The following is an 18,262-nucleotide window of genomic DNA, read 5'->3' on the forward strand; positions in this document are numbered from 1 at the left end:
CACATTACATACAGGCATAGAGATGTATTTTTCCTCATGTTGTACTGCATCACATCATTTATGATTTTTTTTACACATTTTTGACAGATGGGCATAGTGATGAATATGTTTTTACACGGGTTATCCGGAAGAAAAATGAAACATTTTACTTATTATTGAAAAGATTTTTGGAGAAATTATTGTTTTCAAACTATTCATATTTTTGGCAATTTCGGCAAATGATTTGGGTTTTCACTGATGTATTTGAAAGGAAGAACTATTATTTTTGAAATCATAATTTGGCTGAGCATTTTATCTCTGAGTTACTTCTGGTATTATTTGCTTTGGTATTATGGACTGTTGCGGACTATTGGTTATGGACCCGACCTTGGTAGAAGCTCGTCACTACTTTTAACCTACGACTAGGTTTGTTACTTACTCAGTACATGGGGTCAGTTGTACTGATACTACATTTCTGTACATTGCGTGCAGATGTTGGCTGTTGTGGTTGTTGTGCCTGATGGTTGCGGGACTTGAAGATGTACCGGCGTTCCTGTTGTAACTGCCTCTTGTTCAGGGTAACCTTAGATTTATAAAAGTTATGTTTATGTATTATTCAAACAAACTATGTATTTATTTCATTTTCGCTTTGTATACTCTATTCTTAGAAGCTCATGATTTGTACTACTAGTTCTTGGGGATATATAAGATTAAGATATTTATTCACTTAAATTACTTTAACAATTGTTATTGGAATTGGATAATTGAAAGTTGGCTTACCTAGCGGGTTGGGTTAGGTGCCATCACGACTAGTTGGATTTTGGGTCGTGATACTAACATCTTACATAGACCGGTAAAATTCGAATGAGTCATTCTTATACTACTACGACAAAGTTCAATTTAGAATAAATGACTCAATAATCCATCTCTAACTTGTTCACTTTCAAGTCGTAAGTCATATGTGATCGTATGTCGATCATTTTCACGTGCATAAGTCCAAAACCAAATAACTACTAAGCAAGCAACATATGCAAGTGCATAAGTACAAAACCAAATAACTACTAAGCAAGCAACATATGCAGCTAAAGAGCTCAATTGTCCCAATATCTGTCCATTATCTTGATTATTCCGATAAGCTATTTATAATAAACCAATTAACTATGTTCAAATAAACCAGAACCGAAAGTAGAACCCTTCTTCATAAAAAATAATAATACGTATCAAACAAGAAAATATACAACCATGGCTTTGACTAAGTGAATCACATTTCCAAACTATATTCATTAATTGAACTTTTGGGATATTTATTTGTAAATTATAGTGAATCACCTAAACCTTCTCATCCTCAGATTATAAAGAAGTTTAAGAATATATTTTTTTATTGCTTTTGTCCTTCTTTTATCTTCTAAATAATATTTTTTTTGGACTTTTGGGATTATATTTTTTGTTAACTAAATAACTGGGAATCCAATTTTAAGGATTTTTGTTTGTAAATTTCAATAGTTATAGCTTTTCTCGCAGTAGTGTTTAACAACATTAACCATATTCAACTGTAATTAAATTACTTAGTTATATATATTTGGGTATATATTACTTGGTAAATCACATTAGCAAACCATACTAATCATCAAGTACTTATGTTATACAAATAAGAATCTTCAAAATAATCATACATAATTTCAGCGTAATAAGAGGTTAACTACTCAAACAACTAGATTTAGTTGCAATACAATAGAAGAACTAAACAGATAGTAACTGACAAAAAATAGTACCTGTAACTTGAAAATAAAAGCAAAAACCTGAAGAATTTTTTAACTATTATTATAATAAAAATAATAATAAAAAATAATAATAAAGAAATGAATGAAGGAGATGGCAGAACAAAGATAAATAGTAACACTTTGCACACTTGAAAACGGCTAATATTATACAGCTAATTGGATTAAAAATCAAAGTAGAAGAAAGAATGAAACAAAGAGAAGGAAAAACATATACGTGACATTGGAGTTGGATGCGGCAGAATGAAAAAAAGAGATGAAACGCAAGTTATAGGTTGGAGTTAAAAAAAATTTTTAAAAAAAAGAAAAGGTAAAGAGTAAAATAGAATTATAAAGTAATAAGTTAGGGCATAATTGGAAAGAAAAATAAGAAACAATCCCACCACACCAAACCGATTATTTTTAAAAAGGGGACTTTTCATTATTCCGGAACAATAAATTTAACAATACAATACAACCAATTATAACTAAATAATCAAAACAAACATTGTTTTGGGATAACAATTCAATACGATACAATATGTAACAACCATCCAAACAAGTTGTTAACAATTTTACCTTCCACCCTCTCTCAACAATTAACTTGACCCCAAAGATAGTGTAAAATTTTCATGTGGCGCCCAATTTTGTGTTGCCCATTGAATTTGTACCCACTTTTTAGAAATAGTTTAACTCGATACCTAATTTTTGAATAACTTCATATATATATATATATATATATATATATATATATATATATATATATATATATATACTTTTCTCTTCTTCTTTATTTTCTTCTTCTTCTTCTTTGTGCTTAGAATTTCTTCTTCTTCTTCTTATTCTTCTTCTTAGTTACAAAATGGGTTTGTTAAATTTGTTCTTTATGATATTTGAAAGTTATGTTTTAAATTTGACATGATTTTGGGGTAGATTTGGGCATTGAATCGTGTATTGGATTGTTGAAATTCAAACAACAAGTTTATGTTTCAGAACTTAAGATTCGAAATCTGAAGTTGCATTCAATAGATTGATCTACTTAAGATTCGAATTTCTGAAGTTGCATTTGAAAGATAAAAGAATTTCAGATTTGATTTCTGAAATTGTATTTAAATAGAAAAATTTCATATTTGATTTCTGAAGTTACATCGAAGATATTGAACTACTTTAGATTCGAACGGATATACTTTGTAATATTTTATGTAAAACGGATATAATTTCAGTGGTGACCCGAAAAGTGGGTGTATATGAAAATGCCAAAGATAGTTAACATGACCCAAAGACAAATGGGACAGTTTATGTTGCATGGGTCCATAACGTGGAGTCCAAAACGAGGCAAGTCCAAGATCCAAAAGAACCACCTTGTCGACCCGAATACAATAGCTCTGTTCGTTTGAGATCTCCATCTTCCTCTTACATTCAAGATTCACTGGCGTCGTTCCAAAACTCCAGTCCCGAGAGCTGATCATGCCCAATTCATCGTCTTTACTGCTACTTTTATCCAGCAATCTCTTTCTCCAATCAACCCTCGCTCTCTCCCTCAGTCTCTTACTCCACTTCATTAAGATCCCCGCACTTTTCCTCTCAGGCCTTTTCACTTACGTACACCCAGATGATGTTGCCCCCACTAACCCATCTTCCAATGGTATTCGGGCAGCAATTCGTAGGCCAGGTAGTACTAATGATAATTCTGAACTCAAACCCAGAAAAAAATCCAAGGAAAGATTTGAGTTTGATGAAAACAAAGCTCAGATCTTTAGGTTAAAGCTTAATGACAGTCACCTTCATACAAGGATATATTTCAATGATTTTTGTGGGGCTTTCGATTCTGTTATTGTTTCTCTTTCTTGCTTGTTGCTTCATCGATTCTTGGCGAAATCTGAGGAATCTGGTGTGTTAAAGAACGGTTCTTTCATTCCCATTTTGTTAGGATTTTTGGGTGTTTGTAGGGTTTTTGTTTTGATCTTTCGGATTTTTTTTGAAAAGTCTGCATCTAAGCTGTCTGAGAAGCACTTGAGTGTTGTTTTAGGCTTTTTGGGTTTTATTGTGGCGCTTGCATTTGTACATGGGGCAGTTCCTAAATGGGTTTTTGATGTTCATTTTGAAGCACTCCATGGGTTTGAGAAGTTGTTTATTGCAGTTTTAATGGGCTGCATTTCTTGGTTTTTGTATATGCCAGCTGTGAGGATTGCTCATGCCTTTTGGCTTGGAACTGATCAGCTACGCTGCAATTTATCCATTATTTCTTGCGGATGGTTTGCGCGATTGCTTCTACATGCTAACTATTTGTTCATGGTTTTAACCTCATTGCTTTGGGTGAAACCCTTTGCTGACCTACTTATTGATCAAAATGCAAGAGTTGGACATGTTAGGGATTTGGTTGGAAATGTGGGTATGAAACAGTCAGAATTCAGTAGCTTTAGGCGCTGGTGTTTGTTGGTTTCGGGCCTTCTGCAGATTGTATCTCTGCGATCAAATGTGCAGATGTACTTGAACGAAGCGGTATTGTGCTGGTACCAGAGACTGCACGCTAGCAAAGTTCCTGACTTGGGTTATAGTAGGGCCAAGGTGTTTCTGCACAATCACTTTGTGTGCTTAGTGGTTCTGCAATTTTTTGTGCCTGCATCGATGGTACTTCTCTTCCTTGGCTTGTCTCAAGTTGGTGGCGACTTGTTTACAGATTTCCAAGGGATATGTAGCTTATTTCCTTGCTCACTGCTGGACAAAGAGGTGGCTTTGTTTATGGCCTGGTGGGTTCTCTTTGTTTGGACCACATATACTTCAGCAACTCTTGCTCTATTTAGACAGGGAATCTTGTATGTCTCTTGATCTTTTGTTTACTTTAGGCAGCCAAGGTCTCTGATTTTATGAGCTTTTTGACAAGAATGCCACATTGTAACAATACACTTCAACTGTTCTTCTTTTTCATTTTTTGCCCCAAAATATAACCTTCCACTTTCGAGTTGCAATTTGTGATAGACTTCAGAAATTTTTATGGAATATAATTTTGTTTCTCCTTGTTTTCACCTTATGATGTCTGAAAAGAGCACATTATGTATTTAAACTAGATTGCATTAGTTATTTGAAGATAGCATAAATTACTTGGAAGTGCTGTGTATTACAAACCAATAGATGCTATGCCCTACTCTCAGTTCAAGGTTCTATACCTCATGTGGAAAGAATGAAAAATATTGCTGAAATGATCAAATATAAGATCCTTTGAGGTAACAGTGCATGATGTTTGACCCCGAACTTGTGACCTTGCCTTAATATGTGCATGCTTTATGTGCGTGTACTTTTAGATCTGCATTAATGAATAAGAATGTCCAGCATAATCAAAGACTATTTGTGAGGTTTTTCCCTTCTTTTGTTTTTGCGCAGGGAACTGCCCCCATTCCTGTATTTGCCAATCACCATCTTGGTGTATGGGCCTGGTTCTATTTATAAAATACTGTCTTACTGATTAAAAATAGTAATCAGAGACTGTTATCTGATGATTTATAGTTTGCAGAGAAAGATTCATTTGTATCTTGTACAATATGCAAGGCATGCTTCTTGTATGTGTATGTATGGTTATGTCGCTCATCTCATGCAAATATTCCAAAAATAGTTGGTATGGCCTTTGTACACTACTTCTGCAGTAAATTATACCTTTGCAAGGAATTCTGATTTGTGATACCTATAAAAAAAATCGATCTGTGAATATAAAAAGATTTTCTTGGAGTAGGAAAAGAATTATGTGAATCTGCCTTTGCCTTGTGGGATATTGGCAATCAGTATGTCTATGAGGAACTGAAATTTTGCCTATTGAACAATTAAGTTAAGTTGTTTTGTAGAACTTCAGATGAAGTTGCTGCCATTACTCAAGTAATCTTTTGACTTGTGCATATGACTCCTGAAAATGAGAAGCTAGCACTTTATAATCTAATGCGACTAAAAGATGCACAATGATACCAAGTAAAAAATTAGTAAAAATAAATAGTTCATTACTTCATGGATGCTTCTTTAAGTTATCATTAGAGTGAAGTTAATACCAGTTCATAATCTTGATATTAGACAGTTGGGTCTGTTTTACAGAGGATATAGCTCTGAAAATTTTCAAATTCATAGGTACTTTTTCTATCTATTAGAAGTTGAATTTGTTTCAAGGAGTTGTACGAAGGGGCAGATGGGGTATGGTTCTGTGTTGTTTTTGGTACTTCAAGTATGTTCCATGCACTATTATAGATTACAAGCGATGAATACCACCTTAATGTTTCTTACTCTTTAGATATTGCTTACAATAATTCGTTAGATATTCCTTATCAAGGAAAAAAAAAAAGGGGGGGGGGGTGGGGGGGGGGGGTGTATAACAGGAGTTATTGCTGGCACTGAAAGAGCAAGGATAAGGGTTGGCAAGTCTCATTCCTGTTATCACTTTATTTTTAGAAAGCCAACTTAATGTGCCACAAATGATGTTCACTGTTTGAGCCAAAGACAGAGTAACAGGATTGCAGAAAAGCATCAGGTTCAGCTTGCTCACCTTACTTATTCCAGTAGCTTTATGTGAAGCTGTGACCACACTACATTCTTGAATTTTCTGTGGTCTCTGTGTGCTGTTCATAGTTTGCTTGTTAGTAGCACCACTGGTTTTCTGGCTATGCAAGTACCTGATGTTAGAGTAGACATCCGTACTTCTTCACTGCTATGAGATCAAGCCTTGTCTGCACACAATTTAAATCTATGCCTAAGAATGATTAATTATGATTTATTTTGCTATGGTGCAATCTATATATCTTATTGTTTAGTTGTGTTATTGTTGGGAAACTTATTCCCTAGATTATCTGTCCTCATATATGTTCCTTAGGTGACTGTGAGGATATCAGAAGACAGATAAATAGGACCTTCAGGTGCATAATTTTTAACTGTTAGTGGAATACCAGAAAGTTGCATGCTGTCTATGTTCATTCCCTGCTTCTTTTTTCCCTTTTACCCTTTGGTACTCTGGAAATATTAGCTTGCTCAATTTAATGACATGCTATCAGACTCTTTTCCTTTTAATCTTTTTTTAATTTTACTTGCTTAGTGATTGGACAAGAGTGGGTTACTCTAGTGGTAAGCACCCTCCACTTCCAACCAACAGGTTATGAGTTCGAGTCACCCCAAGAACAAGGTGGGGAGTTCTTGGAGGGAGGGAGCCGAGGGTTTATCGGAAACAGCCTCTCTACCCCAGGGTAGGGGTAAGGTCTGCGTACACACTATCCTTCCCAGACCCCACTAGTGGGATTATACTGGGTTGTTGTTGTTGTTGCTTAGTGATTGCTGGAAAGTCCATTGAGATGGGTAATTCTCGGGCTTGTGGTTAGATTCTGCTGATTCAGTTACTAGTTTGATGCTAAGTATACAATGATGAATAGGAGCTATTTTGATTCTTGCGGATCTTAATTGTTGTAAAAGAGATATATGAAAATATTGAAGCACCACGTCCTTTTATGGAATGAAGGGCAGAGAAAATTAGAAATGAGAGGGAGATGGAGTGCTTCTTGGGAGCACTTGCTTGCAAAGAAACAGAGAGAATGACAATGTCCCACCTTTTGGGTAAACGTGTAAAATTGATTCTTTATCTGTCATTATCTTATTGTAAGCTCACAATGGATAAGCTTGTGGGAAATCTGGCTTCATTCTGTGATCCAGACCTAAGATGGATGGCTATGAATTTAGACATTGTCCGACACAAATGAACATAAATGTCGAGGGGACCAGGATCAATATTTGGCTAGGGAAGATTAACTTTTTTTTGTGTGGCATAGAATACACATATATGTAGGTTGTGGCCCTTTCTATATTTGTATGTATATCTTTATCATATCATCCAGACAATGTGCAGTGTAATCCTCCTTTCATTTTGCAGGAGGATAAGAGAACATTTCACAATTTTCAATTTTAAAGGTACTTTTGTAATCTATTAGGAATAGAATTAGATTGCAAGAAGTTGAAAGAAGGGGCAGATTGAGTATGTTCTATGTTGTTTTTTCCTAATTCAAGTATGTTCCGTGCAACATTGGCCTCCACATGCGATAAATATCATAGTAATGTTTCTTACTCATTAGAATTGCTTAATTATTAAAAAGAAATTTATTAGGTATTGCTTAATGCTAGTTATTACTGGCAGCACTTCAAGATGTTCTCAGTGCAGCTTAAGAACAAGGATAAAAATATGGATAGTATCATTTCTGTTATCAATTTATTTCTAAAGTCTATATTTATCTACCACAAATGAAGGTAGCAAGGTTCAAATGTCAGCTAATGACAATGTAGCAGGAAAACATCAGGTTCAGTCTGCTCATGTTACTCAAATAGCTTTGTATGAAGCCGAGACCGCACTATTTTTCATGTAATTTTGATGATTTCTGCTGCTATCCATACATTTTGTTAGTTAAATACCTGCTAGCTCATGTTACTTATTCCACTAGCTTTAAATGAAGCTGTGACCACACTTTATTTCTTGAACTTTAGATCATTTCTGCTTCTGTCCATATACTTCTGTTGTTAAAAGTCCATGTGTTTTGCTAGCTATCCAAGAACTTACTGCTATAATAGATAACCATCCTGCTATATGACTGGCAATAGTTCTGATTAATCTTTTGCTAATGATGCAATCCATATCTCAAGTGTCTAGTTCTGTTGGCAAACTAATTAACTGGATTACCCCCGTCGCGATTTATTTGCCTTTCATGTGCATTACTGATGCGAGAGAACGCATACATGATTTTAATAGTTTGTGGTTATCCCCTGTTCTCTTCCCCTTTCCCCCCCTTTTAATTTAATAATTACTCCAATAATCCATTGAGTGTGTTTCATATCTGCTCCATTCAATCGCTAGTTTGATGTTAAGTATGAGTTGGAATTATTTGGATTCTCGTGGATATAAGGCGTAGTAGAAGAGGGAAATAGCACATGATATGTAGGAAAATATTGTAGCACGACATCCTTTTCTGAAATAAAGAGCAAAAGCAAAATAGAAAGAGGAGAGAGAAAGAGATGGAATGTTTCTGTGAAGTGCTTTCTTACAAAGAAACAAAGAGACTGTCAACATCCCTGGGTACATGGAAGTTCTTTTTCTTTCTTTATCTTATTATTATTATTGCAAATCCACATTGGATAAGCTGAGCAAAATTTGGCTAGAAAGTGCAATGCATATCTGTATATGAATGGCTGTGAAATTAATTCACGTCTAGCATATTTTGAACATAAACTCTAGAGGTTCCAAGACCAATGTCTGGCTACGGTAAATCTTTTTTTTTTTCCTGGCTCTCTAGAATACACAAGTTTTCTAGGTCGTGTCCCTTTCTGTGTTTGTATTTAGGCAGAATACAGGTCAATAAACTTGTCATTCCTTTTCACTTTAACACTTTATCTTAACTGTATTTCATTTGGCCACCTTAACAAGGTCTTTAACGTGACATTTAGACACAAAATGCAACCAAACACAAAAAATACGTGTAATTCACAGGCTGGAATGACGAATAAGATAAAAGACACGTGGATTTAACTTAACCCCATGCCTCGTCATCCTCCCCAATGACCCCTCCTCACTGAAAAAATTATTGTCCAGCCAACTCTTCTTCCAAATTGCAGCAGCAAACAAACAGAACAACATGGATAGAATACCAATAAAATCATTGGCAAACAAATCAACAAATTCGGACAGCAAAGAATAAGAAAACTCAATCATAACAATGAACGAACAAAAGCATGAAGTTTTCCTAAAAAAGAAACTCCGGACAAACCACAAAGTCGCCAGAAATAAAATTCGGATCGGATTAAAAAATGATGGAGTTTCACCATAAGTTTTTAGATCTATAACATGTAGACAAAATTAAAAAGAAAAAACGAGGAGAAGAAGACGCTAATGCATAAGGGTCGCCAAACTTGTTATTTCTGGTCAGATCCACTCGGATCTAGCCGGATCTGATTAAGGTTAAGATTCAAGTCACAAAATTAACTGTTGGGATAAAATGAAACTTCGTCGGAAAAAAATAAAGTTTCGCCCGACGATTGACAATGAGGGGGCTCTTGTCACAGTTCTAGTTTGTGACATCCCATGGTCCCTCCCATGGTTGAAGACAAACGGAACAGATGAGGTAGGCAGCTACAACGTTGCAACTTTTACGGCCAGAATTGCACCGGCCAACCAAATCTTAAAATTTAGAAGAAAAATGAGAAGTTTATGATTGTGGCCAGATTAAAATGTGATGATGGTGTGTCCAGATCTAAAGGAGGATATGGTAGCAATGGTGTGAACAAATAAAATTTGGGCTAAGAAGGTGACCGGAAAATTTTCCGGCAGAAGCTATACATTTTTCGAGCGGAATTTATTTTTCCGGATGATTTCACGCGTTTAAAAAATGTGAGAAATATTTATCTTGCTATATCAGCATATTATGTCTAAATGATACAGTAGAATATTGGTTGGAGTGTTCAAATAGAATAAACTTAAGATAGAGTGTGTAAGTAAAAAATGTGAACAAATTTAATGGCATGCCCGAAGTGAAATACTAGATTTCCTTGAAGTATGATAAATGTACTGCAGGAATACATCTATATAAGTCCAATAATGTTAGGAGAAAGTAGTGATTTAGTGGGCGTTTGGACATAAGAATTATAAAATTTCCAAAAAAAAGTAAAAAAAAAATTTAAAGTGAAAATGATATTTGAAAATTAGAGTTGTGTTTGGACATAAATATTATTTAAGGTTGTTTTTGAAGTTTTGTGAGTAATTTGATTAAAAATTTTGAAAAAAAGTTTTTTAAAGTTTTTTAAATTTTTGAAATTTTAAAATTCAAGTGAAAATTAAAAATTTTATGGTCAAACATTGATTTCGAAAAAAAATTAAATTTTTTTATATCCAAACGGGCTCTTTGATAACGGAGTTGAGATTCGATTGGGAGAAAATTATCCTGGGTCAGAGTCGGGCCAAAATGGGTCAATTTCCTACTGCTTCCTTAGCATTTCGTCATAAATTTTCATCTCTGTATTAATTTTGCGTGCCAAAAACTGCATAAGAAACATAGGACCACACCCATAGCAGGCAAGCATGGCATCCATCATTAAGTTAGCCCAAATACATGTGAAGACACTTAAAGTTTATACGATTTTTTATTTAGACATATGAACTTAGGGGTATTTCTAATGAGCACGTACATTATACGAACTTTATTTCAATTAGATATTTTTTTGACAATTAGCTAAACCTACAAAGTATATGCAATACACTTGTTGCTGACGTGGTAAATGACGAATAAAATGAGGACATATATCTTTTTGAGTTTAAAAAAAGGAAAAACTATGTTAAATCTATTTAATAAACAAAAAAAAATAACATTCTCAAAAAGAAAAAAAAACTTAATTTACACCCAATCAGGAAAGAACACATTTAAAAAAAATGAGACATTGGTGTTTTGGAAATTAGTGTTCTTGGTATTCTTCACTATCTTCATGTGTGTTCTTGTTCCAACTACGATTTTAATCCAAATTTTTAAGAGAAACTCTTCCAAATTTATTATAACTTCAGCTAAAGATTCCACACGACAACCCAAGACAACCCCAACATTAATTTCTCAAACTTTCATCAAATCAAGTAACCCATTTTAAACCTTTAAACTTTTTAAAGACCCCATTAATGGTGTTTCGATTTGAAATGAAGAACTCGGACTCATTTCAGCTTTAATCAATAGGGACGATTATTGGTTCAAACTTTCGAACTAAATCAATGGTGGAGGCACAACAATGATGAAAGTGGAGGAGACAATGGTGGAAATGGTGGTGAAGAGGAAGAAGAAAAAGAAGGAAATAAAAAATAAAAATAAAAAAATTTATTTTTTGGGCTCTTCACGCGCCTATATTGGGTGAAACTCACGGTTTGTGTCAACTCAGCAAAAAGTGCCTAATTAGAACAAAGTACATCTAACCTACGTGCTCGTTACGAACACCCCTAAGTTCAAATATCTAAAAATCATAGTAACTTTAAGTGTCTCCCTTATGTATTCAGCCTTTATTATATTCAACACGTCAGGTGACATGTTACGTCAGGTTTTCAATGCGACGGAACAGTTAGCATTCACATTTCGTTCACAAATTCACTTATAACAAGGAACATAGCCATAGAATGTGCGTTCATCTTCAAGCACAAGTGGTAAGCGTACATCTTTCGCCGAAAAATTATAACTGCGTATATAAATTAAATATTATTTTATATGATTATATATTATATTTTGAATACTCTTAATATAGTTAAGTGAGGTAGTTCAGCGATTTAAGGTATTCAAAGTGACGTGTTGTTATGGCCTATTTGATTTTTTTTCATCTAAAAGTTCTCCTAATAAAATGACTTTCAATTTTAAAATTTGTGTAGAAATTCCTAATAAAATAGTAACTCTTAAAACTTAAAATTTGTGTAAAAATAAAATATTAATATTTTTTAACTAAAAATTATTTCTTAAATAAACTTTATAATTTTGAAAGTCAAGCTCTATAAAAATTTCTTCAATAAAAGCTCTTGCTACAACCTAGGGATGCTTATCGGACAGATATTTACGCTTAACGGTATGGCTTATCGGTTATGGGTTTATAGATGTAGTAATCTGCTAGCCAACCAATAAGCTATCGGGCGAATTATATCGAAGTAGTGATTATCGGATTGTTTATCGGCTAAATTAAATAGACAATAAAAAGAACGTAGAGAACTAGAGATAAGGAAAAATTTAAGTCCTAATTTATTTATCTAATATTTCCTTCAATCGATTTGATTGAATGCCAATTATTATATTCCTGATATCTCAACTATTATGTAACTGTATGTAACTAATAATCATAGCAGAAGGAAATGTTAATGATCACACATGCCCCGGGGAGTCTATCTGACTTAGCCTTAGTACAAAATATTCTAAGTTCTCAATTATATCTACAAAGAAAAATAAGATTCATCGCAGATCTTAAATATAAAGGAACCAGTAGTAAAATATTTATAATTTGTTAACTTAAAGAAAGAAAGAATGAAGAAAAAGATAGAGCAAAACATCGGAGTGGTAGGCAGAAACGAGAAGAAAATGATGATGGGTTACGAAGAGGAAGAAAGAGTTCAAAGCGTAAATATAAAAATTCTTAATGATTTAACGATTTATCCGATAAGAAAATTGAATAATCTATCTTCAAATCGTTAAGCCATTAATTATAAAATTTTAATCCGTTTACCAACCCTTACCCCGATAATTCAATACTAATATATATGCCAATAAACCAATTTTGCAGTTCGATTAACGATTACAGTTCGATTTTGAATCGACTACAAAGTAAAAACTACAAATCCTCTTTATTCTCTCTTTTCTTTGATTTTATGCTTACTTTTATTAGTAAAATTTTTAATGTTATTTTTTATTATTTTAATTTTGATTTATAAAATTATAGTTTTATTAAATATTTGTATAATTTGATCTAAAAATTTTAATACATTATTCATCGATAAATAAAAATTATTAGTAACTTATTTAAAATTTGATCACTCTCGGTAGAATTTTTGGTTACGCCACTATCTTAAAAACATATTTTGACACTACCATATCAATTATGGTCGTTACGGATCAGCCCCTTGCTAGTGATTTTTCCAGTTTCGTCCAGCATTTGACATGGATCACCGCCAGCTCTTCAAATTAAGATCTAACACCTAACTTTATTGGTACTCTCAATGTTGCGTGCCACTAAAACCAGCACTATTTTTTCAGTTGATAATAAGCGTGTACGTTAGGACAATTCGGATTGCATATGAAAATTTCTTTTTGAATTTTTAATTTTCGAATTGAAAAAATAATAATTCAAATTCAATCTAAATAAATTTGGATTGGATCGAATTTTTTAAATTCAGTTTTGCATTAATCGGTTTGAATATTTTAAATTTTTGATTTTAAGCTTATAAGTTGAGTAGTTTCTTCTTTTTACAAAAATGAACATCCAAATGAGTACTCACGTTAAATTGCCTGAAAAGTTACTCATTCTCACCGCAATTATCCAATTGAAGTATTCAAGTAATGAAATTATTATAAAAAAATACAGTAGAGATATTAATACGGCCGATAAGAAATAGAAATAGTAAAACCATGTCCAAGTAGAAAGTATTCTCACAGTAACTTAGTAATTAATATTGAATATATGAGATAATATCTAATGGATCGGATAGGGTATTGAACTTATTACTATTGACATGTGGATAATTGACTAAATATAAAGTATAAAAATTTTAGAATTTCGGATATCCAAAAATTCGAAGTACCAAATCCAATATCCAATATTCAATCTGAAATCCAAAAATTTTAAAAATTAAATTCAAAATCCAATTCATAATCCGAAAATCCAAACCAAAAATTCAAAAAATCGAATTTTGATTTGGATTTCGTGTTTGCCCAAGCTATGCCCACCCCTAGTTGATATATTCCCAACATCTCTAGAGTCTAAGAAGGCGTTTGGACATAAAACTTATAATTTTAAAAAAAGTATATTTGGAGTTAAGTTGAAAAATAGAACTATATTCATGGGTACTCCTATTAATGATGTATTTAGAATTTGAAATTATATTTGGACATACATTTCACTTGAAAAAATATTACAATTTTATGAGTGGAGAAAATTTTGAAAAATCGATCAAAACCACTTTTTAGGTTTTGAAAAACTCATTTTCGAATTTATTTTTCAAAAACTTGTAAAATTTCATGGACAAACACAATTTTGAAACTTTCTTTTGAAAAAAATAATTTATGGACAAACGGGGCCTTAAACTTCTAAGAGAATCTTTTGAGAAATCACTTTCTTTTCAAAAGACTATTGTCATGGAAGAGCACATTTTAATCTCAAACCTCAGTGAGACTGAGTTAGCAAAAGAGGAAAAACACCTTAGTACCCTATATTCTAACAGGAAAAAGAAGAAAAAAAAAGAAACTTGTATGAAACAACATTATGGCTCTGAATATCCACAATTTTCAGATATTCCAAACTGGTTAGGATATCCATTCCGTTTCCTCAGAATTTGATCTTAGATACTGTAGATGCTAAAATGTACGAAGGGGTCTGGAATGGAGCCGTTAAAGCAATTGAAATTGAAACTGTAAAATGTTGAGCACAAAACTGGGAGAGATCGTGGTCCAAATATCTCAAAAATAGTTAAGACTTCTGTTAGTCTCTCCACCTTATCCCTGTGGACTCAGCAGAACAGAACAGAAAAAAATCATTAGGCTAATACGTTTTTCCTTAGTTGGCTAATTAAACTCGTGACAGCCACATGCTAATTTTGACTACTGCACATTGTTTACCCTTAAAACGGATAACAATTAAATTTATACGTAATTTTAAATATATGTGGATTGATTCAACAGAAATAAACAAGAATGTTAAATAAACGAGTAAAATATAGAATGAATAATCAAACTAATTGTGATGTTATGGCCGGTTTCGGATTTAAGCTAAACAGAAGCTTTACCCTCGATCGGACCCTTAACTCGGAGCCAATTGTGTATGAAGAACAACAATAAAATATGAACTTTGCAATAGCTAGAAAGCAAGAAAATGAACTTGTATTTCTTGCTTTGCATCTTACAATGTGTCTTATTGAATAAAAAGGTTCCCCTTTATATAGTAGGAGAGTTTCACCCCTAGTACAATTCTAAAAAAAGATAAAAAAAATCCTCCTTTCTCGTCAATTACTGATCTGCTACCAACATCGGGCGAGATCTGCGCCGTGATATCCGATTGGGTGCGGATATCACGGCTCTCTGTTGGTCGTGTGCAGTTGTTTGTCATGCTTTCTGAGGTCTTGGAGCTCGTTCTGAGCTCGGGAGTGTTGTCTTGTCAGGCCCGGTGACAAGTACCCCGTTCGGGCCTTGATACAAAGAGTTCCCGGCTTCGATTTCGATCTCATATATTCATACTCTTACTTCGTTTGATTCATCGGAAAATCGGGGTGTGTGCTAATCCCGATTTCACCCGTACACAAATAGTCCCCTCGTTTCTGAAAGAGTAGGTTTGCCTGGGAAACGATAGATGAACCCCTGGCTCTTTCCTTCGTAAGTTACAACCGAGATGACGAATAAGCCGAAACATCCCATCAGTCGCGTCGTTCTGTCTTCGGATATGTGTCGGCCATCGGTTGGTTGACTTCGAATGTGAAACGTCGCGTATTGATTACATTTTTCCCTATAAAAGCTTCGACATTTTGTACTTCTTTCACTTTCCGATCCTAGCTTTTACCTTCGAATTTTCTAGCGGCTATAAACTTTTTCAAACCTTCATATCTTCATCTCTGACCTTCAAATCTTCATATTTGTTCTTAAATTTCTAACCCAGATCTTCATCCTACCTTCAAATCATCATACCTTTCCTTCAAACCTTCATACTTTTCCCTTCAAATCTTTGTACTTTTCCTTCAAATATTCATATATTCCCAGATCACAATGGCTAAAATTTCCAAATTAGTTCCTCAGCAGGCTGCTCCCTTATCTTCTCACCCGGCCACAAATGTCGAGGTGGCTGCTCCTGAGGTGGCCTCAAAGCCCCATATGAAAAGCTTTATACTCGGGGTTGTTCAATCGGGGAAGACTTCAAGGTAAAAAAGGCCTCCGCCAAACAAGACCGAGGTGAAGGAGCATGGAGATACATATGCTCCATTACCGAAGATACCTTTCCCATAGTTCGAGAGGACTGTAAATTGGAAGGCAAGGACATGGTAGTCCCCGGGCCTAAGGACGATATTACTACCCACGTGGAGGGGAATTTAAGTGTTTATACTTAACCCTTCACGCTGGGCCCGATAGACCTAGTAGTCCTGGCCTTTTGAAAGAGGTACGTTCCTCGGGCAAATCCACCCGTCCCTTTGTAGGATCGTGATCCTCCTACGCCATTTTATGAGCAATACAGAATCACCTCGGTTCACCCCCGACCACCTACTCCGTCAGTACAGTCCACGAATTTTCTGAGGGGGACTAATCAAGCTTGTTCACCAAGGCAGCAAGGCTCCCTTTTCGAGCATCGACGAGGATCGAGACCGAGGTTGGCAGGGGCGTTTTGTTCGAGTAAAAACTGAAAATCTGATCGTGCAGCTTTTGATTGGGTTCCCAACGCAGTCCCCCGGCTCAAGGATTGGATCGAAGGAATCTTCAAGCAAATATCATACTATGAGCGCGCGTGGCACAAGCTTTCGAAGGGCAGGTGGGAGGCCCGTTTTCATGGTAAGGCTCTCCCGTGAATAGTTATTATTACCCCCCCAAAGTTACATAATGCTGACTTCTTTTCCTTTCCCTCGCAGGTTTGCCTAAGACGACCGAACTTAGGCCGTTGGATGGATACAGGGATGCGTTCTTACCCATCAATCCCTCCATTTCGGGATAACCCGAGGCTTCCGCAGGGGAGAAGAAGAGGAAAAGACAGTCCTCGGGCTCCTCGAATCCCGAGGCGAAGATAAAAAAGAGGCCGGCTACCCGGGATCGTAAGCCCAAGAAGAATACTAAGTCTAAGGTACCGGACTCTAACTTCCTTCACCGGCTTAGGGATGAGCCCCAAGAAGATGACATCTTCGCCACCCATGGATCGACCCTTGTCGGGGAGTAGGAGACGACCGAGGGAAAGGGCCATGAGGTCGATCCTCTTCCGATTTGAGAGGCCGAAGTGGAGACAGATGTTATGACCTCCCAAGAAACCGTTCCCATACTGAAAGAGGCGACCGGTGTTATCGATATCATCGAGACACCCTCTTATACCGAGTCTATGCTTGAAGAGGCCCAAGAGGGTAAGAAAAAGTCAAGTAAAGGAGTTCAGGGTGCAGATAGCCCTCTCCACTCCTTCTTAGATGGCATGACATGTCCACGTTGGAAGATTTTTCCAGGTTGGGTGACCTGGAGATCCTGAAGAAGGACGTGCCATCGGGAGCTGGTCGACCGAGTTCGACCCCAAAACTTGTGAAGCAGTTTCCCGCACCGAGCGTGGACCCTGACCGTAAGAGAATAGTCATTCTTACGATCTCGGAGGGTGCTCGGGTTCTATCTACCCCATTGGGCGTAGCGAGCTACCTCCGATGCTTTGTGACCGAGGAGGACCAGGCAAAGATGAACGAGGTGGGCGCATCAAGTATTTTCAACGAGGCGCAGCAGGTGCTGAACCGGGTAAGACATCAATACTTTTACACTCCCTTGTGAATTCCACTTAAGTTTTGATGTATCTTACCGTTTTCGTTGTTTTACATGCCTCGGTGCTTCACCATGAGAGCTTTCTCCGGTATCGCTTGGAAATCATCCAGCTCGAGTTCGTGCTCAAAGAGCAGGTCCGGAATAAGAACATGTACAAGCTTCTCAGTGAGCAACAGGGCGGGGCCATCAAAGACCTCCAGGCCGAGCTGGACAAGGCTCAAAAGGAAGCCTCAACCCTGAAGCGGGATCATGCCGGCCTGGTTGAAAAGGTAAATGTCATTGAAGCTAAAAATGAGGAGCTAGTCGTGGTGACTAACAACACAA

The 18,262-nt window shown here is 35.6% G+C and overlaps 1 protein-coding gene across 1 annotated transcript; it reads left to right on the forward strand.

Moving 5' to 3' along the window:
- The first annotated feature begins 3,041 nt into the window (after nucleotides 1-3,041).
- Nucleotides 3,042-4,762, forward strand: LOC107823243 (uncharacterized). The gene has a single exon (XM_016649868.2). The coding sequence runs from the start codon at nucleotides 3,204-3,206 to the stop codon at nucleotides 4,563-4,565; it is 1,362 nt and encodes a 453-aa protein (XP_016505354.1). The 5' UTR covers nucleotides 3,042-3,203; the 3' UTR covers nucleotides 4,566-4,762.
- The last annotated feature ends 13,500 nt before the right edge of the window (nucleotides 4,763-18,262 follow it).

Source organism: Nicotiana tabacum, chromosome 4 (genome assembly GCF_000715075.1).
Source record: "Nicotiana tabacum cultivar K326 chromosome 4, ASM71507v2, whole genome shotgun sequence".
Classification (NCBI taxonomy): domain Eukaryota; kingdom Viridiplantae; phylum Streptophyta; class Magnoliopsida; order Solanales; family Solanaceae; genus Nicotiana; species Nicotiana tabacum.